The following is a 26,176-nucleotide window of genomic DNA, read 5'->3' on the forward strand; positions in this document are numbered from 1 at the left end:
AGTGACATGAAACATTTTCTGGATTTCAGGAACATGTCAAGTTTATTTTGGTGGTATGGGCAATTCACATTCACAACGTTTCTCTTGATTGCAGGTTTGGAATTCTGATGAACATGAGGATTTGCAGGTGATTGTGGTCATATCGCGCCCACCTGTCAAAGTGTGAGTACTGAGTATTGTGATACACTTATTACAAAGGCTACTTAGGTTGTATCATACGGTAATTGGAAAGTGTCCTAGTAGACAGTAGTACCAATTGTGTAATTTTTCTTATTTTTGGTTAGAATTGATCTTCAGAAGACTGTTAGGAATGCTGTCTACTTCTACACCTGATTGCACTTATTCCACATTTGAATCCTAAACATGCATGAAGAGTATTATGCATTTTTACAAACACCACATGTTTGAAGACCTATTTTTACAAATCTCCCGTTTCTGAACCTTGGTTTCTTGTTTACAGGTTTTTCTATGATGACTCGAGCATGCCTCACACAGCTGCAAAACTGCAATTCCCCATCTCCTGGGATGAGGAATGCTTACCTGCACCTAAAGATGAACTCTAGGCTATAAACTGCTTATTACCGTGTCATCTTTGTTCCAGGTGCTGCCTGATGTACAGATGGGTGGAGCTACAGTGTTCTGTCAGAGTTGTCTTACCTCCGACAAACATCATTATAAAATTACAGTAAAGATTATACTAAAAGTTAAATAAGATTAGTATTTTGTGGCATCCGTGATACAGCAAACCAATTTTTTAGCTCTGGCCCTACTCGTAATGTCCATACTTGGTAGCTTATGCAATAAGGGCACTGTACAGTTTTTCCATGTTAACGACATTACTGGTTGCAACAGTTCTGCTTTTATCATTGATCAAAATTCTCAATTCTTCATGCTAAACACCCGGGGCTTTTAAACTTTTGTCATTCTTTACCACGAGAGTTTAATTATGAGCTTGTTACACGGCTTACAGTTAACATGATTGAATGTTTAACAGAAACATTCAGGGAGCAGCAGGGAATAATGCTGCAGTAGAAAAACAACACCAGAAAGCAGTGAAAGATTTTAATTTTGGAGGTGTAGAGTTCACATCTCTCTGCTCGTGTGGGCCCACCGGCATGGATTTATTTTGGAGGAGGAAGGGAAAGTTTTAGTTTTTATTTTTCAATTTCCGAGAGCTCCAGAAGAAGAGAGATGAGGACTGCCGCCGCCCATGGCCCCGACCTCGCCGGCGCCGGCCGCGGGGGTCTCATCCTTCTCGCTCTCCTCGCGGCCGCCGCCTTCGTCCCTGTCGCCGAATCGTCGTGCCCGCGAGGTCGTCCCTCTTTCCGCCGTGGCTCTTCTCTCCTCCTCGTATCCATTTCTTGGTTTCTTGAAACCTTCCAGGCTCAACACTTCGCAATAATATGCAAATCGTAGAACAGGAAGGTCGTAGGTCCCTAATTTTTGGTATATGGGAAGTATTTGATATGCTTGTATGCAAATTTATCACTGGAATTTTACTTCTTTTTTTTTTTACTATCTAGCAAGTTTAGGGATTTAGGTAAATACTTCGGTTCTTGCTAGTTCTGAACTGTATCTAGTGTATTCCAGACAATTCGCTCGTGAAAGACATTAGCAAAATGTACCAAAGCAACTATGGAAGGGAAGGGTTCTCACATATAACCATCGCTGGTGCACTAGCTCATGGGATGAAGGAGGTGAGGGATGAGCTCAAGAACCCACTTGTATTTTTTTCTCATTCAGAGTTGATATGAACTTGTAAAGATTCTTTTTCCGTATTTACGCTTGTATAGTCATAGTTCCTGTATTTATAAATGCCAATATAGATGATACCGCCATGATGGATGATTTTTTTTTTCTATTGCGTCTATCTGATATATTTTCCTTTAGGTGGAAGTGTGGCTTCAGACATTTGGACCAGGCCAACGGACACCGATCCACAGGCACTCATGTGAGGAAGTTTTTGTTGTCTTGAAAGGGAAAGGAACGCTGTTGCTGGGGTCAAGCGCAATGAAGTATCCAGGGCAACCTCAGGAGATTCCCGTCTTTCAGAATAGCACATTTTCTGTGCCTGTAAATGATCCGCACCAGGTAAATGGGAGGATTGTGATTATATTATTATTTACTGAATGCAATACCTCCTGATCCTAGTCTGCACAGCTCTGCTGAAATTATGTCATAAAGCTCAAGGGAATTTCATTAATATGTTTGATTTATTTAGATGTGGGCAATTGATGTGTTAGTGTTTGTGACTTCTTTCTCTTGGTGGCAGGTTTGGAATTCTGATGAGCATGAGGATTTGCAGGTTCTTGTGATCATTTCGCGTCCACCTATCAAGATGTAAGTTGTTAGAATAACTAACTTGAATGTTGTGTTATATGGTTAGGAATGTAAACTGTGGATTGATTTGTTCATACTAATCACTTATATTTGCTAGGCCGTACTAACCACTTTATAGTAACCTGTGTCAAATGAGGTAGGCACAGGGTCCTCAAGATATTTTTTTTACTCATACCATTGCCTGATTTGCATAAAAAGGGTCCTGCTTGTTTGGAAAATTTTCCAAATCCATATTTGTGCCATGGATTATGTATGAGAAGCACTAACATGTATACTCCATGTAAAATGGTAGCCAGAATATTATTTAAGGCCTAATGACCTATAAAAACTTGTCCAGGTTGTTTTGACTTAAAAAACAGTGGTTGCTTAAGCCTCTTGGGCTTTTACGCACCCTGGATGCACATGTATATCCTGTGAAACTTTTATGAGTTGTTCGTGTGTTTTCAATTTTACTCTAAACTTGATTAACAGAGTGGGCAAAAGATTGGGATACCTTTGTTGCCTTTGCTCCTCTTAGAATGTATATTACATGGTTCATGGGTCTACTAAATATCCTTTCTTGGACCTGATATGCTAATTATATATTTACATCTTGAGCAGATACAGAACCAGTATGCGAATACTAGTAAACAATGCTCTAGCCTTTCATGACATTGTTTGATTGTTGCAGTTTTACATATGACGATTGGAGTGTGCCTCATACAGCAGCGAAACTGAAGTTTCCCTACTTCTGGGATGAAGACTGTTTACCGGCACCTAAAGATGAACTCTAGGTTTTACACGGCCTATTGCACTTTGTCAGCATAGCTTGCGATCCACGCTTTCTGTGAGACTTCTGTCTGCTCCCTAATGTGCAGTCCTGTATGTGTTATATTGCCTAATGTGATGGTTTATGTACTTGCTCTGCAGTAAGGTCCACTGTACACTACTTCTGGAGCATTATTGTGTATATAAATGCACACCCAGCTGATTTAAGGTTGATAGATTCTTAGATTACCAATCCTTCATTTTGGACTTCTGAGCAAGCCACTAACTTGATTAAATATGGAATACTCTTATGCTTTCTATAAATAGCAGGGCTATGGCCTTCCCCTAAAAAAACTATCCGAAGCATACCAAATAATTAGCTATTCTAGTTAGAGCAAGTATAATAGTAGGCTATAAGCTGATGTGGAGAAAAGAGGTAATAAAAAAGAAGTGGGGTTGGCTCTCATGCAAGAGCCAGCTATACACCAACTCTAAAAAATATATTAAATACAAAGATAAGAGAAAGAGATAAGAGATAAAAAATATAACCAATCTATTATATCTGTTGACTATAATATAAGCTATATATATATAGCTAGTAAGTTGGCTTTACTATTAAACTTGCTCTTAGTACTGATGGCGGGAAAATCAGAACAGTCCTACGGTAGGATCTATTTTTCGCCAATCGTTTGAGACAATTTAATTTGATTTAAAAATTCGAGAAATAAATAAATAAAAATCAGAAATGTGAGTCCATTACTTTTAGAATTCATACATAGAAATCCTGTTAATTACATCTCCGAGAAGAAAACCCCTGTTAATTACATCTCCGAGAAAAAACCCCTGATTAAAAATTCTAACATAAATAAATAAAGATTACATGGATGCTACAAAGCTATAAAGGGAAATTTATCCTAGAGCTCCTAACGTTTGTTGAACCAAGCATGCATGTGTATGGCAGTATTTTTTATTTGTAGGGTCTACGCTGGCAGCACCTGTAGATAGCATGGTCGGTTATATATATATATATATTCTTTAAGTTATATGCGCAGACTTATTTTGGCGGTGAGATAACCAAGACACGCCGTATGGAGCATATCACAGAATTGGACAGTGATTTATCACATCTATTAATTAACAACACGCCACGTCATCGTGGCGTGTAAGCGAAATGGATTTTCGCCTATTCCGATAGTCGATTATCGTGACATTGTTCTGAATTTATAATATCTCACTTTTATTTTTACTACGGCATGTGTGGTTGCCAATCTGACCCTCCAAACAGATGGATGTGAAGTATAAAAATGTAGAAGTAAAATTATTTATGCTACGTATATGTCTTTATTTCTCATAAATGGGAAATGTTTAAGTTGATTAATTTTATCCATCACTCCATTCCTATTATATAATGAAGTGATCAATTTATGAATAATTTTTCACAACTCAAGGCATGTATTCATAGTGATCGAACCCATACGCGGAGTGCGGCAATCATATATTCTGTTAGCTTATTTTGACATGATTTTGGTATTCTTTCTTTTCATTGTAACTCATGGTAGGTATTCGTAACGAGCGAACCCATGCGCGGAGTAAGGTGATTATGTATTTTATTATTTTTTTAACTTGATTTTTGGTGTTGCTTCTTCATTATAACTCATGGTAGGTATTCGTGATGAGCGAACCCATGCGCTGAGTCCAGCGATTTTTTATATCACTTAAACATGTTTTTTGGTGTTGTTTCTTTTTATTATGACTCATGGCAGGTATTCGTGATGAGAGAAACTGTGCGCGGAGTCCAGCGATTTCGTTAGTTTTAGGAAGCATGATTTCAACACTTGCTCTTAATCTCGTATCACTGGACCAAGTCGAAGAACAAGACTCATCCCACCCTCACGTTGTATCAAAAGACCAAGCCAAAGATTGGGGTCTTCGTACATCCCATTGTGATTTGTATCAAAAGACCAAATCTACGAACGGGGCCTTGATATGCTCTTGTTTTGTAAGAGACAGCAATTAGGAGGAGGCAGGAACCAAGAGGATGGCAGGCTGCTTGGTTTTCATGGAGCATCGAGAAGGCATTGGCACTTTACCTGTTCACTACCTCGTTGCCGGTGGAATCACCGGTGCTTCCCTCCTATTTGGAACGGTGGAGCAAGGAGGCAAAATGGCAAGCTTGCAGCAGCGTTCTATCGTATCCTGCAAGAGAAAAAGAAAACAGTGTGCCTAGCCCCCCCTCCCTCCCGGCCTTCTTCTCTTTTCTCACTTTGAACTGTAGGATCGAACAAGATCAAACAAACCTACCAGAGGGGGGTGAATGGTAGGGAAAAACAAAACCCAAAAATCTTTCGCGGAATAAAAGATTACCTCTGTCGAAGAAATTGACGCAGGCTTGCTACCTTGATCGCGTCGCTCCTGTGTCGCCGCTATCTTGATCGCGCCGCTCATGTGCCGCCGAGCAGATCATCGAATCGCGCCACTCCTATGACGTCGATCGGATCGTTGGAATCCAAAAAATCATCAGTAGATGAAAGTCGAAAACGTAGATTGAATAATCTTGACTTTATTGTATCAACTGGTATTTACAAAGTGCACCAACAGCACTCCTATCAAAATCGTCGATCTAGAATCAACAACTAAGTCTCACAAAAGCACACCGGGGGCATACCCCTCGGTCTCTATTTATATCGAAAAGTCTATCACCAAATAGGAGTAGGACTCCTTATACTAATATGGCTCATCTCTTAATTTTCCTAATCAAATCCAACGTGCCAAAACCAGCCGTGCTACAGTAGTCCGACTGCTACAGTACCCACCGCGCTACAGTAATCCGATCCGGTTGCTACAGTGCCACGCGCTACAGTAATCCAGTTGCTACAGTACCGTGCACTACATTATCCGGCGCTGCTACAGTGTCCGAACCTGTAGCAAATTCCTTTCCTTTTCTCATCCAGTTTTGATCCGATTTACTTCCCGATTTTTCCGGCGCTTACACACACAACATGTGAAGCCCGTTACGATTCTATCCCACACGGTGTTGCTCCACCATGTGCCAACTCGTATTCAATATCGTCACCTGGCATCCTCGATCGTCCGGACCTCAGCTCCTCCCTGAGCCTAGTCACGATCCCACCACTATTGACCGATATTGACCTCAAGTCACCTGCACAACTAGAGACAAACCAACCGTTTCCGAGCACAGATATCGCAACCTGACTCACATTAGTTACACACACTCGCACCAACACCTTAATTGTTTCCAGACCAAATTCAATTTATAAACCAAATCGCAAGCCAATTGTTCATCAGAAAATATTAATCATGCTTATGATCTTACATGAACCTCTATTTATAGGGGGCAAGGGAGGAGAGCACTTAGATTTTTTTTATGTGTGCGTGGGTAGCATCGTGGCATAGTGGGTTTGACTGCATGCATACAATAAGTGGAGAGAGTGGGGTTGACTGCATGCATGCAATAAGTGGAGAGAGTGGGGTTGAATTGCTTGTGAGTTTGTTTGGGTGACAAGTAGGCCCCTTTTAATTTGAATGGTTTATTAGTGAATATTTTGCTACTCATGCGTGCATGGTGGTGAACGTGTGTGTGAATGAAGAGTCGATTTATTTTGTACGTGCTAATTTATTTATTTACGAGGACACGCGCGTGCATGATATTAAAGTCTACCTCTCACATATTTTGTTTAGTGCTGACAAACATATGGGGCATTTCTTTATTTCGCAACAGCTAACCTGCACGTATATAAAATATCTTATTTATTTTAGTCACCGCTGGAAATAAATATTATACGGTCCATGTATTTTTCTCTTTCTTTATTGCCTATTGAGTATATGATATCACCCACGGTTGAATATAATGATTTTGTGAGCCAGCGAGATATGCCTATATATACATATATATTTTTACCACACATCACGAATATTTTTATCCACGTCGCGAATATTTTATCCATGCCATGAATATCTCTTCCCGTGAATATTTTTTCACACGCATAATGAATATTTTTGTCCATGACGCGAATATTATTATCCACGCCGTGAATATTTTTAACTATATATATTGAATATTTTTCATCCACGCCAGAAATATTTTTATCCACGTCATGAATATTTTTATCCACGTCGCGAATATTTTTATCCGCGCCGTGAATATTTTTATCTACGCTAGAAATATTATTAACCATGTTTTTTTATTTCATATAACCTCTAGATTATTTCTATCACGTAGTCTGGATTATTATTTAAATATTAATTTCGTAGTATACTGAGGAGTATATATTTAATTATATTTAATCCCGAGCCAAAACCCGTGTCAATAAGTACTAACTTGGTGAGCCAAAATGGAGTCTTCTCTGAGCTACCATCTATGGCAACATCAGATCGAGGCAGCGCATGTCACATGTTTTTTTTCCCTTTTTTTGCAAATGCATTTTTATTTTTATGAAAAGAATGTTAATGGATTAGAGTTTCAGAGAAAAATTTCAGACAGAGGTCCTGCTAAAGACTGCATTCCAGAACCTAAAGATGAAGTCTAGGTTCCAAACGGCCTATTGCGGTGTATAAGCTTAATTCAAGATACTGCTGGATTTGTTCAAGTTTCTGAACTTCTCCTGACTTGCTTTAACACTTCTATTATCTCCCTGTTATGTAGTTCTGTAATGTGCTTTGTTGCCTAGTGAGGAGTGTCATGACTTGTGTACTTGAGAGTTTCTGCAGCATAACAACATTCCACTACTCTCTCTCTGTTTTTTTTTTTGAAACTTAACATTCCACTACTCTTTAGCATTACACATGTGTTTGATTAGTTTGATAAATGCAGTATGAAATTTGAATGCAGATAATATGACTGTTCTGATAAATTCAGTGCTGTCACATCTCAGCATTAACAAAGGGTGAACTGCACAATCTCCCGATAGAATCTATGGCCTAATCTGTAAACAACAGCTATCCTATTGCCTTTACGGAAGAAAATTATGCCCTACCCTCATCCGAGGGACTTTTGTTCCCCCACACGATACCTGTCCAGTACGTATCTCACAGCAGGCTTACTAGAAACCTTTTTTATTTTTTAAACCTTTTTAACAATAATTTTATTACTAAACCTATGGGGAAAATATCTCCACCGCATGAACCTTTTTAACACACCATCAACATTAGCGTGGCAAAATGGCTGGTGTGGTAGCACTGTCTTGTCACGCCACGGACATTAGCGTGGCAGCGATGTCTTGCCATGTCACCAGCACTGACGTGGCCAAAAGGTTCGGTTTTGGAAAAAAATTGCCTGGTGATTTAGTAATAAAATTACTTGCTAAAAAGGTTTATTTAATAAAAAAATTTTGGCTTACTACCGAGGGCGGCGTTCTTTTGCGTCACATTGTTCCTTGATTTTTCTGCGTATGTTTTTTGAGCTACTAAATGGTATGTTTTTACTTAAAAAATTCTATATCAAAGTTTAATATCTCATATTTGTAAAGTAAATTTTTAATTGGTTATTTTTTATCGTTTATACTATTAAATATATGTCAAAAATCAAATCATCTTTTATCTTCATCTCTTATGCTTATGCTTATAAGCCAGAATTTAAATGTTTAATCTTAAATTTAAATTGATTTTGGGTTTTTTATCATAGTATTTTTTTAGTCTGGTCTTTTATATCGCTAAGAACACATATATAAAAGTTCATTTAGATCGCTAAGAACACATATATAAAATTAATTTTGGGTATTGGAGAAACTGTAGCGGAGGATTGTATAGAACAACTCTTGTGTCTTGTGAAGACACACTCTAACAATGAGCAACATATACCGAAACTTGATTTCCCACATGTTCATTTGGAATGTAACTCCATGGATTGTATATATGCGTCATTTGTTCAGTATACTAGTATCATATTATTCTCTTGCAATAGCTTCCATTTTTTACCCCTACATTCATACCAAAAAGTGGGTTCACATATCCCGCAATAGGGCGGAGAAGAGTTCCATTTAAGTCTCTTTGAAACATAATTTACCATGTTAGTGTCTTTGACACAATTTACACCATGTAAGTGCCTTGAATGTTTGTCGAGTCTAAATTATAATCCTACAAGCCTAAATTAGCGAGAAATGTCGCTTTATGATCAAATCAACCCATATGTGGCCAACCCTGTGCTCTAGAGCATAATAAAAAAAATTCGTCGAGTGGTAGAACTGGTGGCACTCCTAGTTAATAGTTTGACCGATTTAACGGCTTAACATATTTAATATTAATATCATACGACAAGTATATGGCTGCTTTGTGGTTATCTAGAGGGAGTTCAATTCCACCCACCAAAGATCAAACCTCTGCCCTCTATCCATTTTTACATGCCTCCCCTAACTTTCGGTGCACATGTTGTTCGAGATGGCTCGGTTAGAGCAAACTGATTGAGACGTATATGTCACCGATTTTAGGTTTTCTATTTCAACCTTCAACCTCTAGAGTTTGTTTGCACTCAAACCGTCGGTTCAAATATTAGCCTCTAGAGTGTTTTTTCCCCATAAGCCCAAAAAAAAAAGGCGTTTGGTTATAGTCTTGCCTTCTAATTTTAAAAAGAGAACATATCTTGCAGTTATCACTAACTTTCTTCATTGTCTCTACTTAATCTAGAAATAACATTTGAGCCCAAAAGAAATAGGGTGCTTAGTTAATTTTGAAAGGTATGTATCCTCTCGATGAAATTTGAACCATCCATTCCCAGCCTATGCTTATAGCCTAATGTTACCACTTTCTTTGTACGCACACATTAAGAGCCCCTTTAAATCACAAGAATAAAAAAACAGAGAAAATAGAACATAGAATTCTGACAGGAATATAAATGTAAAACAGAGTATTGTAAAATATAGTAAAAACATAGGAATGACGATTTGATTGGACCACATAAAACACAGAAATTTAAGGAGAGATAAAGACTCAGAGGATCTTTCATGAGGTTATTATCTTTTGCTAAATTTCCTCTAAAACTTGTATTGAAAGAGACATTTCATAGGAATTTCATAGGGTTTATTATTTTAATTCAAAGAGCTTTGTAGTAAAAGTTTATATAGGAATAAAATTCCTATAAATTTTAGCCAGCTTCGAGCTATGATCAAGAAGAGCATGCATTAAAAGTGTCCAGTTTTTCCAATAAAAAAATACCTTCCGTAGCATAATTAGGTATTTTTAATTATTTTCTCCATATATTTCATAAGAATGTTATGTGACGAAGTTAGAGCAAGTTCAATAGTGTAGCCAACTACTGGCTCCAATTTATTTATAGTTAATGTAATAACCAATTACCTATAAAACATCAATACATGGTCCCACGTACCATACATATATTTTTATTTTGGAGTCTGTGTGCAGCTGACTATAAATTAATAGCACATCTCTTTTCTCTCTTTTCCCTCATCTCTTTAAACCATGGTTATGGTCTGTACCTGCCTTCCGATTTATCACATCCACTGATCCCAAAAAAAATTCAGCTGAGAATTTCTGAAGTCTCAATTTTTTCCGTTGCAGATTGCATTTGGCTGTACGTGCCAGGTGGCGCGCGACCATTGGCTCAAGTATCCAATTGTAAAAGAAACAAAATAAAAAAATTCCACGTCCCCCTAATTTAATGCGGCGCGGAACGCGATAAGCCTCCGGCGCATCCGGGCCGTCCATCCGATGCCATTTCAAATTCTCGCTCCTACCAACGGTCACGGCCCAGTGCGCTGCACCCGCCTTAAATACCCATTGACGTGCGGGCCCCGCGGGCGGTGGACCCACCAGTCAGTGCCACGCCTCGCTGCATAAATCCGCCGCGGAAACCCGCACCATTTCAGGCCACTCGAAAACCCTAGTGAGAAAAAAGCCATGGCCAAGAAGAAGTCCGCCGCCGCCGCCGCCGCCGGCAACGGTCACCACGCCGCTGATGCGGTGAACGGCAACGGGTTCCACGCCGGGGCGGCGCCGCCGCCAGGCGCGGATGAGGCGGTGGTGGTGGTGCGGGAGGAGAAGCGGGACCAGAAGGCGGAGAAGCTCAAGGCGCTCAACTCCATCCTCCTCAAGGAGGCCGCGGACCGGCGGGGCCAGGTGGCGGCGCTCACCAGCCGCCTCGACGAGCTCTCCGCGGACGACGCGGCGCTCGCCGCCGCCGAGCGCACCGTGGCGCAGGCCGCGCTCGCCGCGCCCCTCCGCGCCGCCGCCGACGAGGTCTCCGCGCTCCGTGCCCGCCTCGCCGCCGTCGAGGAGTCCCTCCGGTCCGCGGAGTCGAGGGGGGCGTCCGAGGCGGCCGCCAAGGACGCGGCCAACGCGCGCGTCGAGGCCGTCGCCGAGGAGAAGGCCCGGTTCCTGAAGCTTATCCAGGTGAAGGAGGCGGAGGTCGCGTCGGTATCCCACAAGGTCTCGAAATTGGAGGCCATGGTGGCGGATTTGGAGATGAAGAATTCCGAGATGTTCTGTGCGAAGGACGAAGTGGCGATGCAATTGGAGGCAACGAAGGAGGCGGTTCGGATGGCGTCTGACCAGAAGTTGGCGGTGTTGATGAGTTTGAACGAGCTCAAGAACACATCCCAGGTTCACCAGATTGAAATGGAGGAGAAGGTAAAGGCGAAGGTGGAGGAATTGAAGGCGATGGGTGCCAAGAAGGCGGAGATGGATGCGAGGGTGGTGTCATTGGAGGCGGAGCTCAAGGCTGCAGTGGCTAAGAGAGGGGAATTGGAGGCTGATCTGACAGCGAAGAAGAGGGAATTTGATATGGTGAAGGGTGAGAACGACAGGCTCCATTTGGAGGTTGCAACAGCAGAGAAGAAACACCGCGCATCCGAAGCGGAGGTTGAGAGGCTCTGGGCAGAATTGGGTGTGTTGACGAAGGAGAAGGAGGCAGCTGCCAAGGCATTCGATGCCGAGAAGGCGGGTATCATGAGGGAATTGGAGGAGCTCAAGAGGAAGGTGGATGAAGTCCAGGCCAGCAAGGCGGCGACCGAGAAGGCAGGGCGCGAGAAGGATGCCCAAGCTGTTAAGCTGAGGGCTGAATTGAAGGAGCTCCATGCTTCCATGTCGGAGCTCCAAGCATCCTGTGATGAGCTCGACACGAGGCGCGTGCGCCTGAATGATGAGAAGAATTCTGTCCAGGAAGCACTGGATGCTGAGAAGGCCGAAGCGCGCAAGCTGAAGTCGAGAATCGAGGTGCTCGAGAACTGCAATGGTGAGAAGGATGGTGAGATTGGGAAGCTGAAGGTGGCGCTGGAGGAAAAGAAGGAGAAGATCGATGTCCTAAGCAATAACATTGAGCTGCTGAATCTCGCAGTGGCTGAGGCACAGAAGAGGAGGAAGGGTGGCATTTGGGCTTGGCTGTACGCTGCCACGACAACCATGGTGGCCGCCATCTCCTTCATCTATGCCACCCGGTCCCGGTGAAGGAACTGCACTTTGCTTTTTTGCTATGTTACCTTTTCTGTTTTACATGCTTATCAACTCAATGATAAGGTTGCTATCTCGCTGTATTGCTCTATGATGGTGATCAGCTGGCACTATGCAATGAAATGGAAACTTTTGCTTATGTTCTGATATGTCCTCTGTTCATTTTTCCTGTTCATATGGATGCCAATTTTGTTAATTTTGCCTGTTCATATGGATGCCAATTTTGACAGTGACGTGATTCGATCTGTAGTTTACTGAATTGCAAATTATTATCAGTTAATACCGTTGTCCATACCTGTCCAAATGGTAGAATTGTCCTGGTGTGATCGAAGTTGGTTTTGTTTCTCATTAGGTAAACTGCATATGGGTTGTAAAGAATGCTGAATGGTACAGTACAAGTTAGTATCTCGCTGCTTTAAAATAATATAACAGACTGCTTCTTTCTGTTGACATCTTTTATCATCACTTATGTACTGCTTACTGAATTAAGCTTTGGGTCTATTGTTTGAATGTTGCCCATTCATACAGATAAGTCAAGCAGGTACTAAGTAATTGGCCTAATAGGTATTTAGGTAGAGAGCAACTCTTTGCATTGTGGGTTACCATTTTGATTACTCGCATTAGATAAATTATTGGTTTGATTCTACTAGTAAGGAATTGAACTTCAATAATTGAACTGTACAGATAAAAACAATTCAAAACCTAACAAATCGCAAATTGCGATTGTACTTGGATGTTGAGCCCCCAGAACAAAATTCACTTTGCTATGATGCATTGTGTATTGGACTGAGCTCGTGATTACACTCTGCTATTTGTTGCGTTCGTCATCTATCTCTAAGATTATATGGTATGAATTGATCTCTATATTGTTGAGTATCTGCTTATCAAGGACATTCAGAAAAATAATCTGTTACAAGGTTTTTAGGTGGGGCTTGTGCTAAGTTCTTGGATTCCATGTATTGTAATTAGTATATAATTAGTGCTATCGGTTGTATTGCTGTAGACTAGAAGTTCATCGAAGTCCTCAAGCTAGCTCCAAAGAATCTTCAGCACTCGTTTAATCAGGAGTGATCTGCACTGGTGCTTGAACTATGAAATTCACATCGCCAAGTTGTATTGTTGGTGATGCTTATGGTACTAGTAGCAGTAGTAGAACAAAGCAGCAATTGCACTACAGTCAGGCATATTCATCAAGTCAGGTACTCAGGTGTTGTTTCCACATTTCAGACCTGCATTGTTTTCTGCAAACATTAAATTTCAGATTCATCAGTTCAGTATTCCTTAACAAGGACATTCAGAAAATTACAGAAGTTTCGGATTTCAGAACAAACTGATTTCACCTGGACCTCAATATTATTTGTCACGGAGCCAATGTTCTGAATTACTCTATTGATCTGAAACTCTGAATTTCATATTTGCTGCAAGTACTTCAGTAAAGCACATTGTCTCAGCTTACTCTTCAGCACATAAATACGCTGTTCTGCATCTCCAGTTGTAAGAACAGTCACAGAATTCATGTTGTGATAACCGCTAAACATTACTAAGTAGTCGCCTTGATTCACATTAAAAGCAACCCAAAGATTACAGTTTTCAGGCAAAAATAAAAAATATTCACAATGCACAATTGCAATATCAACAGCAACCAGAGTTTCAGATAAATCACAATACAAGGGAAGATGGCTCAGGGAGTAGAGACAAGCATTCATGTATTTCATTCCAACAAGATTTCTCAGTGGCAAATCCATGACACCAACCATCCACCAAAACCTAACCTAATCAACTAAAAAGGATATTACTAGATGGAGGAATCATCGGATCGAAGAACAGGCCAAGGGGTTCTTGATCCGAATCGACAAAGATGAACCCTAGAACTCCTGGGAGGCGGACCCGATGTCGGCCTTGTCCTTGCCGGACTTCTTGGGCAGCAGCGTCTGGTGGATGTTGGGCAGCACGCCGCCGGCGGCGATGGTGACGGCGCCGAGCAGCCGGCTCAGCTCCTCGTCGTTGCGCACCGCCAGCTGGATGTGCCGCGGCACGATCCGGTTCTTCTTGTTGTCCCTCGCCGCGTTCCCCGCCAGCTCCAGCACCTGCGCCAATCAAATCACGAATCGCCGCCATGAGAATGAAGCCCAGAAACCCCGCGCGGCCGCGGCGGCGGCAGGGGAAGAGGAGGAGGGATCGACGGGGGGATGGATTGGGTTACCTCGGCGGCGAGGTACTCGAGAACGGCGGAGAGGTAGACGGGGGCGCCGGCGCCGACCCTCTCGGCGTACTTGCCGGCCTTGAGGTACCTGGCGATGCGGCCGACGGGGAACTGCAGCCCGGCCTTGGACGACCGCGACACCGACTTGGTCCCCTTCGACTTCCCCCTCCCGCCGCCGCCCGCGGAACTCATCTCTGCCCACTAGATCGCTCGCTCGCTCGCTCGTTCGCCGGAGAGATCGCCGGAGCAGTCACGGTCACGGTGGTGGTTGGTGTTCGATACGATGAGGAGAGGAGTGGAGGCGGCGCGGCGCGGGTTATATAGAGCCCGAGGCGGCGCGTGATTGGTGGAAGGCTCGGCGCCGCGGATCGGTGACGTGGAGGCCCGCCGAGCCGCCGGATCCGCGCGGTGCGGGGAGGGCACGGACGGCCCGGATCGCGCGGGAGTAGGCGAAAAATTTGGGGTTCGCGCGGGCGGGGGGAATTTGGAGGGAGACGGAATTTCGGAGAGGAGATTAGCGGGGGGGGGGGGGGGGGGGGGGGGGGGGGGGAAGGGGATTCGCTCCCCGCGCGCCTCGTGTCGTCCCGCCCTTGTCGCTGACATGTGGGCCCATTTCAGGTTTCTCCGACGAGTCGGCTAGTGGGATCCATCTGTCAGAGAGAGGGGATGTGTGTGCTGCTTGGCCCTACGTGTCAGGCGGCCCACCATACACGGAATTGGATGGGCTAGGTAGTGAGCCCGGTCTTTATGTTGGGCTAAGTTGGGCCTTTATGGGCCTAAGTATTGGGATAATTCGCATTCCATCGAACCAATAAGAATGACGGAAAAAAACAGCCATTTATTGCTTAAAAGTTACAGTTTTTTCTCAAGCCAAAAAATGTAAGGAGAAAAAACACAGTACTCCACATGTAAACAAATGCTAAATCCAGTAAAATAAAATTACAAAACACTATATATATATATATATATATATAACACTTACTTTTAAATGTTCACTATACCAAACGCACAATAAATAAATAAGTAAATAAAAATGAAAAACGCAATCCATCCATCCAGAACTTTGCACTGAAGTTTCATGAACAACAAATTAATTAATTAATTAATTGATTGATGATCATTTTGAGTTGACGATCCTGCAGTTCCTCCTGATCTCGCCCTGGTCGCCGGTGAGCACGCCGACGCGGCCCATCTTGCGGATGGCGTTCTTGAACTCCGCAAGGAAGCGGTCCTGGCCGGTGAGGTCGTGGATGAGCGCGGCGGCGTGGCGGTCGTCGAGCAGCGCGGCGTCAGAGGCGAAGAGGCCCCGGCCGAGCTTGAGGTTGACGAAGTAGTGGGCGTCGAACCGGGCGGCGCTGCCAGGGTCCATGGGCACCGCGGTGACGTTGTTCGACGCCGACCCGCACGTGGCCCGCAGCTGCGCGGCGTAGGCGGCGTTCAGGGTCGGGTCGGCCGACGGCGCGGCGGCGCCAGTGAAGTTGAAGAGCCTGGCGCCGAAGAGGTTGCAATGACCCACGCCGATGGTGTGCGCCCCTGCAGCCATGCATGCGTGCGGTCAGTTAATTAACTACTACTAACTGTTTATCATATCAATTAAAAAGAATTATTTTTTCCTTAATTTTTGGATTGCCAAAAAAACATTTTGTTTTTTCTGTATTTTTTTATGGCTAAGACAAATGCAAGCGTTCGAAATATCCCATTTCTCATCATCTGCTCCCTCATTTTTCATCAGCAGGCTTCCCAGAATGATAAATTATCTTTTTGCAAAAAAATCTGTAGAAAAGTTGATTTTAAAATTATATTATTTAATTTTTTATGTTTTTAACTTAACTAATTATGTGCTAATACGTCTTTTATTTTACATGTGTAAGTGAGAAGCTCTCAACCCCTCCTCCCAAACGTAGCCTAATAATATATAATCGTATATAACATAAACCGCGTTCGTCGATGGGGGTAGTAAGTTAACTTGCCTGACGCGAAAAACATAGTAACAGATTAGTACATGATTAATTAATTATTAATTATTTAAAAATATAATATATATTAATATGATTTCTTAAAGCAACTTTACTATAGAAAATTTTTACAAAAAATACACCGTTTAGCAGTTTGAGAACCATGCGCATGAAAACGAGGAGGTTTAGTTAACCAGTTGACTCTGCCGAACGAGTTTAGGCCATAATAAGTGGTTTAATTTAGCGGAGTTTACCTTTTTTTTCCCTATTTTTTATTGATGTCTAGGTACAAATAAACTAGGTGTAATTATCGTTTATACCATATTTATTCCCAGTAGTGTTTACACAAAAATGTTCACCGTGTTTTGTATATAAATACAGTACATTTACAAGGTACCATGAAGCATGTTTGTAGTTGTAGGATTCATTTACTAATTTCGCAGGAACAGTGAAGGTCCGGTAGATGGGGCGCCACTAGGCCCCTGGGTGCCACTAATTAGTTAGTACTCCTGATCATGCTTAGAGCATTCCCAACTGCTAATCTATCTCATCCTCTATACTGAAAATAAAGGATAAAGACTATAAATTGAACTCCAACAGAATGACTATCCTATCATCTATTTTTAGATATCATCCATATTAGGAGAGAACCTTTATATTTAGATGATCTCTCTCCGTACTCCAAAAAAATATAGAGAATATCATATATGGATGATCTAGTGAAGTACATAAAGATATGAAGGATGAAACTAGTTTAGATGATCATCCAAATATGACCAAATTTAGATGAGCTGTTGAGGATGCTGCATTTGATCATAGTATAGTGCCAGCAACTAAAATTAAGCAAGTCCAAATAGCCATGATTATTGAAACCAACATCGCACATTTTCGGAGGGTCCACACTTAATTCAGCTAGCTGTTCATCTATCATCCAACATTCACATCAAAGTACACGCCAAAACCAGTGAGATCCTACTCTAACTAACTTAATCAAAGCTGGCATTTTGGAATTTTCTGGCATTTGGGAGTACACACAAACTGTTCAGCACTTAACTGAAAATGCATAATGCATGGGCCTCAAATGATGAACTGACCTGACCTGATGGTCACCACTGATTGAACAGCACACCACAGATGGAACAAACCCAATTTTGTGCAATCTCTCTTCTTGCATGTATGCAACTACAGGTGTTTGGATACTCTTGGATATGGATGTTAGTTAGAAGTGGCAGCTTGCAGCTAGCTACTGTTCAGTGGTGGTTGTTAGTTGTCAGATACATGTATGTATGTATATAAGTTTCTAACAACCACTAGCTACAGATGTAAGCTTTGGCATGGTTAAGTTGGCAGTGGTACTGCACAACTGTAATGCACACTGCAAGCTGCTGAAGAAACTGGCAGGACCATCTGATTTGGTTGCTAGTACTTTGATTTGTACAGAAGGATATATGGTTGGATGCATGTCTTGATGCCTGGTTAGACATGAGCCACTTCCATAATTAGTGGCAGCCTGATTGGTTAAGCATGGCACATGGCAGGCATGATCCATGCATGTTGAATTGTCTGATGATGCGATGGATCGTATCATCCGGTGTTCCATTATGGTTCGATTCATCAAGTGACAAATCAGAGCATGTCATGGGATGAGGGGGAAATTTTCGTCGAGTTTTATTTATGCTACTATGCTAGTTGCTTCAACCTTGCTTGGACTAATCCTTATGACGGTTTATGAAACGGCTTATGTTTTCTCAGGCTTTCTTATACTAGATTGGATACTTTGTATAGCTAATTGTTAAGTTTATCTATCACACTATACTAGCTTGGATACTTTGTATAGCTAATTGTTAAGTTTACCTACCAAACTAATTAATTTATGCTATAATCAAGTATATATAATCTACGAAAATCACGTAACAATCTAAATGAAAGTTAGTTATCATGATGTGTATGACTGTATTATTCAGTGTTTTTCTTGCTATACAAAGTGCAATCTTTTTTAAAAAATAAATTTACCTTGAAAAGTACTTTTTTTATTTTTCAAAAATACAAACAGGACACAAACAAACTAACACTACGGTAATGCCACAACGTACGCGCGCACACGCACGTGCATTCCAAGTAAAGGAAAAAAATATTTGCTTTATTTAAATATATAAGCAAGCTTGCCGGGGTTATCAGAAACGGAGGGCCAGGAGCAGGGGACACGGGCGATAATCAAGGGCGACCGGTCGTTCGTTCGTTGCACCGACGCGTGCGGTGCGTAGTACACATCTCAACATCTATCTATCTTGCATCTCCAAATATGCATATGCATGGATGGACGCATGCATACGCGTGCGTCGTGGTGGGCGGTTGGTTGCTCCGTCACTTTCGCTGCCACACCCACACTTGCCTCGCGTCGCTTCTCCTGCCTCTGCCTCTGCCTCCGCCTCCGCTCCATCCAATCCATCCATCCGTGCTGGTCGGTCTCGTCTCGTCCATGGCACCGTCTGCTAGCTACGCACGCACGCATGCTGCGAACGTGTCACGCACCAACAGAACGAGCGAACGCGTATGCATGCCTCTATACATACGGGCACACGGCCGTGCATGTGCTCGCAACAAACATGTCGACCGACCGACCACCACACCAATACGTACCATCCACCCGGCCACGCGCACGCGCCTAATTGATTCATTCACCCATTCATTTCGCTACAAGTAACTTATCTAAATATTGCATTTTCTGGCTAATTATATGGTGCGGGTTTGAAGTGGATTGTTTCTCGTTAATGCATCGTTTGGTTGGAGGGGGATTGGGCCATAATCACCGTAGATTTCTTTCCCGCAGAATGAATTCTAGCCCACAGAAAAATCGCCGTTCGGTTAATTCCAGTCGGGGTTCTAGCCCGGCTTATCTTGAGATTTTTCTATTGTCTTGGCCAGGGATGAAAAAATCATGTATCTTGTGTGATAATGTGTAAAAATCATAATCTGCTACTTTTTATAAATCTCTGCTAAAACGAACGAATGTTTTTACGGAAGGGAATATGGGAAAGTTAGAGATTCAAACCCCACGTCCATTGAGGGACATAGTATGAGTTCACCCAATCCCCGGGATAGATTCCTCTTTGGGATTAAATCCCAACTAACAAAATAGTATTTATTTGGGATTTTTTCATAACTGTTCAATCGCATGTATATACCTAAGTGGAAAACAAAATAATAATAATAAGCTTTTCTTATGCAGTGCAATTAACTGTTCAATACCCTCCTCCATCAGCGAATGTCGTTTCTACTAAAAAAACTACACTGTCAAATAATATAAGAATTTTGTGTTTTTAAATGTATTTGGATAAAAGGATGTCTACATACATTTGAAAAACCAAATAAAAATATTAATATTTGGAAAAAAAAACTTAGAGAGTTTTTTTTTCTGAAGATAGGACCCACCATAGATATACCAACCAGAAAAAGGGTGCACCACATGTATAGAATTGGATCACTCATTGTACTAACTTGGCCCCATCTGGAATAAAATAAAGCCTGGATGTACGATTTCTTGGACTCTTCTTTCTTTCAATTCCATCTGACAGGTGGGCCCAATCTTTTCATCAAACCAGTCACTTAGTTTTTTTCTTTTGGAAATGTTTAAAACCAGTTACTCTACCGTACTTTGTCCAAATAAATTCAGATTCTCTAGAGTACTTTGTGCAGTGCAACTGAGAGCATGTTCAACAGTCTGATCAACTACTGGCTCTAATTCATCTTTAGTCAATCTAATAGTCAATTCATACAATAACTACCTACCAAATATACGCTACCATGTCCCACTTATCATACACATATTGTGTTTGGAGTTCGTGTTTTAGCTGGCTATAAATCTATAGCTCATTGCTCTTCTCTTTTCTCTCTTATCATCTTAAAATATGTTTATAGCTGGCTTATAGCTTGTTATTTTACCGGCTCTCACTTATATATCAGCTATACTAGTCCGTGTTATTGGATAATTTGTTTAGGGGGTTGAGAAAATTTTTGAGATAAGTATCACGTCAAATATTTGACCGAATGTCAGAAGGGGTTTTCGGACACGAATGAAAAAACGAATTTCACGGCTAGCCTGAAAACCGCGAGACGAATCTTTTGAGCTTAATTAATCCGTCATTAGCACATGTTGGTTACTGTAGCATTTATGACTAATTATGGACTAATTAGGCTCAAAAGATTCATCTCAATATTTCTTCCGTAACTGTGTAATTAATTTTTTCTGTAACTGTGCGGTTAGTGTTTTGGTTCACCGATGTTTAATGCTTTATTTAGATGTCCAAAATTTTGATATGATATTTTTGGAAAAAAAATTTAGAAACTGCCTTAGTTTTCTTTGTTTTGTCAGCATGATACTCTGACTTTTCTGAGCAATCAGTCGACTAAACACACGTAGTGAATACTCCCTCCGTCAACTTTTTAGTTCTGACTCTTTGTCTTGTTAAAAGTTTTTTACCATTAATAATTTTATTTTTATTAGATAATAAAATATAAATAGTATTGTGTGACTAATTTTTTTAAATTTTTAATTTTTTTTTAAATAAGACGGATGATCAAACGCTCGATACAAAATTGAAAAGTTGGTTTTCTGTGGGACGGAGGGAGTATAAACTAAAATTGCACTTTTAGAAGCTGTAACTCAACTATTTATAAAATATTCCCCCTAAAAACATTATAAAATATATATCAATTAAATTGTGTGTTGTGGCTTAATTGCACAAGGCGTGTTGGTTATTAAGTGTTAGTGCTTAGCTTACCAGAGAGGATGACGAGGTCCTTGACGTCGAGGCCCTTGCCGGCGAAGTTACTCCGCAGCGTCGTGAAGTTGTCCGTCGGCGCCGGGAGGTTCGACAGCGCCTCCGACGCCAGCGACACCACGCCGTCGCGCCGCCCCAGCTGCACGTCCCACAGGTCTCTCCCGAACTGCTCGGTGCAATGGGCGCGTCGTGTCAGTGGCAGTGCTATCGCTCGCCGCCGGCGACGGCGGAGGCCGGAGCTGATAGGGATGAATGAGGGGAGAGAGAGAGAGGGTGACCTGGAAGGAGACGGCGTCCCTGGCGGCGAGCGCGACGATGTCGGCGCAGGAGACGACGCCGGGGCAGACGGCCTCGAGGACGGCCTTGGCGGAGTCGATGACGTCGTACCCCGCCAGCGAGCCGTTCGGCGCCGCGTCCTTCTCCGCCGAGCTCCCCGACGTCGAGTCGATCAGCACCGACGCGTCGCACCCCTGCACACGTACGCATCCCCGTCAGCCACCGTCGTCGGAGCGAACGACGCCGCCGCGGCCAATGCCATGAACGCACGCACGTACCCGGACGAAGCAGTCGTGGAAGAAGAGTCGGAGCAGGCGGGCAGGCAGCGCGGCGGGGTCGGCGGCGACGCGGGCCGTCACGATCTCCCGCACCACCACCTCCGCCTCCGGGCAGGCGTGCCGGTAGTAGTGCGCCTTCAGCGGCCCCCCCGCCCTCGCCCCTCCCCCAAGCATCATCACCACCGCCACCACAACCACCACCACCTCCATCGCCGGCCGCCGTCTCATCGTCATCGCCGCCATTGCACCACCGTACCTCACTCGGAGCAGCAGCAAAGCTCGCTGCTAGCTAGGCTAGGCTAGGCTAGGCTGGTGGTTGCGAGTGGCCCGTGACTCGTTCAGCAGCAGCAGAGAAGCGAGTGATCGAGCAGCTGAGGTAGCTAGCTCAGATAATGGAATCTGAAACAGTAGTGGTAGTGTAGAGTAGCTAACGATAATGAGGAATGGCTAATGGTGGAGGGCTCGAGCCTTATTAAAGGGCCACGGTGAGCGTACGTACGTGCGTGCGTGCGTCGTCTCTAAACGTAGGGCAGACAGGCATCTTTGTCATGTGTGGAATTTTGTGGGGGGTGTGGCCGTGTGGGGGCAGGGGTGGTAATGGCCCAAATTAACTACTTGCTTACAAAATTTAAAAGCTAAGTTAAAAATAATGTGGGCTGAAATTTTGTAGATTTTTGAATTGAAAATTTTTAAAGATTCGGTAGGATTGTAAAAGGACGCAAGGAGGTTAGTCCATTACCACCTCTATGTAGGGGTAGGGGTGCCATGTCAAGTGGTGTGGCTATAGTCGTGGAGAAAAAAATGAAAGGTGAATGTGAGTCGCTTGTGTTGCTCTCGCTTATGTCGTCGGATGCGCTTTAAGATTCGTAGGGAGTGTACTCTCACTCTTTGGCTCTTCGTCAGAGGATTTTGGGTTGTGTGTAGTGCTACGATCAAATGTACCATGTATGGATTTGTTGTCTGTCCATGTATGGATATGGTCAAAAAGAGGAGAGCAAGTATAGTTAGGATGATAATGCAACAATAATAGTAAATAATTAAGGTACAATTAAGAGATTATGTATATATTAATTGGTAATTTTTCACCGTATAATAAATATGACATATTTAGCATGTAAGTAACCTAAGTATAATTATAACGTAGTTTATATGTAAATTTGGTAAAAAGACATGTTTGTGTGATGCAATTGTTATCGTCTTGTCACTTCACCACGACCCACTCACCGCTGCTTTGGCCATCCCTATAAGCTGAGAGCCCCCACTTTGCCTCCCTCTGACCCCTAACCCCAAAACCCTAAAATCGTTATTTATTAGTCTAGGCTGGCTAAAGATCGGCTAAGGTCACCAGAGACGAAGTTGAATCAAGATTTTAAAAATGATATGAAGTTCAAGAATTTGATATGAACTCCAATAATTCCATATGAAGTTCAAGAATTCAAGTGATTTCTCATCTAAATCACGAGAGTGGTGTATAGCAAAAATCCATAAGTAATTATCTAAAGGGTAAAATACATGGATGGTCCTTAAACTTGAGAGCGAGTATCACTTAGGTCCAATAACTTGAAAATTGCATATCTAGGTCCACAATCTTGGTTTAATAATTCATAGCGGGTCCAAACCTCATTTGACCTAGGCTAACTACCGACGTGGCAATCCCAATAGGCAGAACATTTGCAATTTACCTTCTCCACAATAAAAAATACTGAAACAATTATAATTTAAACCATGTATTTTCTACCGAAAAACGCAGTCATCCATCCTCCAGTCCCCTACCCCTAACCATGTGCACAGCGCGTTCCCACATAGTGTCCTCTCATCCACCATGCGCATAGCACATATAGCAAATAGCATCCTTAGCCATAGTAGAAACAATCAAATATGGGTCTGCCCAGTGATCACATGTTTAAAAATTTTAATTCCATCAATCAAATCTGGGTTTGTCGCTTGATGATAATCTGAAGATGTACACGCAAGTCAAAAAACTCATACACGTCCTCCCCCAGCCCTCATACATTACGCGCGTGTTTGACAGAAGAACAAAAAATCAAATGTTTGATCAATAGCAAAAGTGATCAAATATATTATTCTCCATCCATTATCCCAGTTGTACCCCAATCATACGAGCCTAGCTTTGTGTTGGAACAGAGAAGGGATGGGTCATACATAAGACTCAATGCTACAAACAAGATAGGTGTTTGCAATTTCGATAATTTTTCCCTCTACATAAGACCCCGATGGTTATGGTTTGATTGGACAAGAGATCATACATCTTGGAAGGGTTCTGAACTGCCATGTGATGACATAGACAAAGCACTCTTCCAAGCATCGACGGTGATCACCATGGGAGATGGACAGAAAGCTAAATTCTGACATGACCGTTGGCTAAATGGTTTTGCACCAAAGATATTAGCACTAAACCTTTTCAGCCTGGTTCCTAGAAAAAACAAATCAGTGGCACAGGAGATAAAGGAAGGCAATTGGCTTCGACAAATGCGAAGAATAAACACCTTTCAGCAGCGCAGGAATACGTTGGTCTCTGGCTTCAAATTCAATAGCTACATCTCGATGAACAGACCAGCGATAGAATCACATGAAAATGGACAACAGAATCGTATACAGCGAACTCGACATACAAAATACAGTTCATGAGGGGTATCATCGATGACAGATATAACAATATTTGGCGAGCGCAGGCGGAAAACAAATGCAAATTCTTCGCGTGGCTGGTAGTTCAGAAAAAAGTGCTCACAGCGGACAGGCTACAGCTGAGAGGATTGCCGAACAATAATGTTTGTCCAATGTGCGGCCTAGCGGAAGAGATGGCTCAACATTTAATCATGGACCGTGCGTTCGCGAAACAGGTATGGGCCAAGACTTTCCAGCGTGCAGGGCTCGTGCTACCACTGATGCAAAATTTCAGGGGAGACTTTCTAGCTTGGTGGACTATGACAAGGAAGAAAATTATTAAAGATCACATATGACAGTTTGACGGAATAATAGTTTTTATGCTTTGGAGTATTTGGTTACAGAGAAATGATAGGATTTTCGATAGTATCTACAAAACGGTGCAGGATGTGGTTGACGAGGCCATCAATTTGTACCAAGAGAGGGAGAGAGCTTGGACGCGAGAGTAGTAGTCAGTTTGTTTCCTTAGTTTTGTAGAGTAAATTCTCCTGTGCTTGACGCGTTCGTCGGCATGGTAGTGTGGTTGTATCAGGACTTGCTTTCTTCTCTCTAATATGAATTTGGCAGAACTCCTGCCGCCTTCCTCGAAAAAAACTTTTCATTTTCAAAATTTCGGCATGATTAATTTTCCATTGATATTTTTGAGGCTTTTAGATATCCATTAATTTATCATCATAAAACCTCGTCAATTTCTCCCCTTTATGGATGCCAATATAAAATTGTGCATGCCACTGCTGTTCGATGTAACGACGTTAATAATCTCTTTGACAATCCGCTGACCATTTTTCTGGAGAGGGACAGAGTCATCTCATCCGTCAACGACCATGCAGCTCTCTTATCCTTTTCCATGCAAAACTAATCTTAAAGTAAACCATTAACATCAGCGTATGATTATGGATTAATCCTCTATGACAGCATCAACGTGTGATTATCAGTTAATATGATGGACTAATTGCCCTTTTGGATGATGGTGATAGTGAGTTGTAATCACTAAACTCAGGGTCGTGAAAAAGAGGGTTTATGTATGGATGATTTGCAAGAGCAGGATTAGACATTACTAGGTTGGATGTTAGTCGACTGTTGCAGTTTGGTGATGGATCAATTATATTAGTTGGGTCAAATCAGGGTCATTTTCTTGCTCACTGGCTGATACAGAAATGCAGATGCTTCCACAGGGCTCTGATGAATGTGATGCAGTTGTTTCGGGTCTTGGCACCCATCAAGCTAATGCATGGAAGTGGACTTGCTACCACACGTACTAAGTGCTTGGGAAAAAAGAAGGAAGCGAAGAAAAAAGCTTTGCAGGATAAAACATATGGTAGTTTTAATTGAATTAAAATCCTAAAAAAATCATATGTGTTTATTTTGGAGGAAAATGCTGTGCTGCACAATATAGGCTAAGGGTACAAAACGCATTAATGTAAAAATACAGAATTTTAAAGCACCGGAATTTGAAAAGGGAATCTTGGTGATGATTTGGTTTTTTGAGGGATA

At 42.3% G+C, this 26,176-nt stretch overlaps 4 protein-coding genes across 4 annotated transcripts; 2 read left to right on the forward strand and 2 right to left on the reverse strand.

Moving 5' to 3' along the window:
- Nucleotides 1-1,146: 1,146 nt before the first annotated feature.
- LOC102717580 (auxin-binding protein 4) lies at nucleotides 1,147-3,323 on the forward strand. Its single transcript, XM_006664537.3, has 5 exons — nucleotides 1,147-1,312; nucleotides 1,591-1,697; nucleotides 1,891-2,091; nucleotides 2,273-2,340; nucleotides 3,011-3,323. The coding sequence occupies exons 1-5, from the start codon at nucleotides 1,192-1,194 to the stop codon at nucleotides 3,111-3,113; spliced, it is 600 nt and encodes a 199-aa protein (XP_006664600.1). The 5' UTR covers nucleotides 1,147-1,191; the 3' UTR covers nucleotides 3,114-3,323.
- A 7,614-nt stretch (nucleotides 3,324-10,937) lies between these two features.
- LOC102717860 (myosin-16-like) lies at nucleotides 10,938-12,653 on the forward strand. The gene has a single exon (XM_006664538.3). The coding sequence runs from the start codon at nucleotides 10,957-10,959 to the stop codon at nucleotides 12,499-12,501; it is 1,545 nt and encodes a 514-aa protein (XP_006664601.2). The 5' UTR covers nucleotides 10,938-10,956; the 3' UTR covers nucleotides 12,502-12,653.
- A 1,459-nt stretch (nucleotides 12,654-14,112) lies between these two features.
- On the reverse strand, nucleotides 14,113-14,986 carry LOC102711210 (probable histone H2AXb). The gene is made up of 2 exons (XM_006664008.2): nucleotides 14,708-14,986; nucleotides 14,113-14,591 (listed from the first exon to the last, which is right to left on the reverse strand). The coding sequence occupies exons 1-2, from the start codon at nucleotides 14,897-14,899 to the stop codon at nucleotides 14,370-14,372; spliced, it is 414 nt and encodes a 137-aa protein (XP_006664071.1). The 5' UTR covers nucleotides 14,900-14,986; the 3' UTR covers nucleotides 14,113-14,369.
- Nucleotides 14,987-15,703: 717 nt separating this feature from the next.
- On the reverse strand, nucleotides 15,704-22,416 carry LOC102711487 (peroxidase 3-like). The gene is made up of 4 exons (XM_040529513.1): nucleotides 21,998-22,416; nucleotides 21,722-21,913; nucleotides 21,444-21,609; nucleotides 15,704-16,240 (listed from the first exon to the last, which is right to left on the reverse strand). Exons 1-4 carry the CDS (start codon nucleotides 22,238-22,240, stop codon nucleotides 15,825-15,827), a joined length of 1,017 nt encoding a protein of 338 aa, XP_040385447.1. The 5' UTR covers nucleotides 22,241-22,416; the 3' UTR covers nucleotides 15,704-15,824.
- Between the last annotated feature and the right edge of the window lie 3,760 nt (nucleotides 22,417-26,176).

This window comes from Oryza brachyantha, chromosome 12 (genome assembly GCF_000231095.2).
Source record: "Oryza brachyantha chromosome 12, ObraRS2, whole genome shotgun sequence".
NCBI classification, from domain to species: Eukaryota; Viridiplantae; Streptophyta; class Magnoliopsida; order Poales; family Poaceae; genus Oryza; species Oryza brachyantha.

Coding starts and splice junctions, on each gene's coding strand:
- LOC102717580 (XM_006664537.3), top strand. CDS start 1,192: ATGAGGACTGCCGCCGCCCATGGCCCCGACCTCGCCGGCGCCGGCCGC. Junction 1,698..1,890: donor TAGCTCATGGGATGAAGGAG/GTGAGGGATGAG, acceptor ATTTTCCTTTAG/GTGGAAGTGTGGCTTCAGAC. Junction 2,341..3,010: donor TCGCGTCCACCTATCAAGAT/GTAAGTTGTTAG, acceptor TGATTGTTGCAG/TTTTACATATGACGATTGGA.
- LOC102717860 (XM_006664538.3), top strand. CDS start 10,957: ATGGCCAAGAAGAAGTCCGCCGCCGCCGCCGCCGCCGGCAACGGTCAC.
- LOC102711210 (XM_006664008.2), bottom strand. CDS start 14,899: ATGAGTTCCGCGGGCGGCGGCGGGAGGGGGAAGTCGAAGGGGACCAAG. Junction 14,592..14,707: donor TCGAGTACCTCGCCGCCGAG/GTAACCCAATCC, acceptor TGATTGGCGCAG/GTGCTGGAGCTGGCGGGGAA.
- LOC102711487 (XM_040529513.1), bottom strand. CDS start 22,240: ATGGCGGCGATGACGATGAGACGGCGGCCGGCGATGGAGGTGGTGGTG. Junction 21,610..21,721: donor GGGACGCCGTCTCCTTCCAG/GTCACCCTCTCT, acceptor TGCACCGAGCAG/TTCGGGAGAGACCTGTGGGA. Junction 16,241..21,443: donor GGACCTCGTCATCCTCTCTG/GTAAGCTAAGCA, acceptor GCATGGCTGCAG/GGGCGCACACCATCGGCGTG.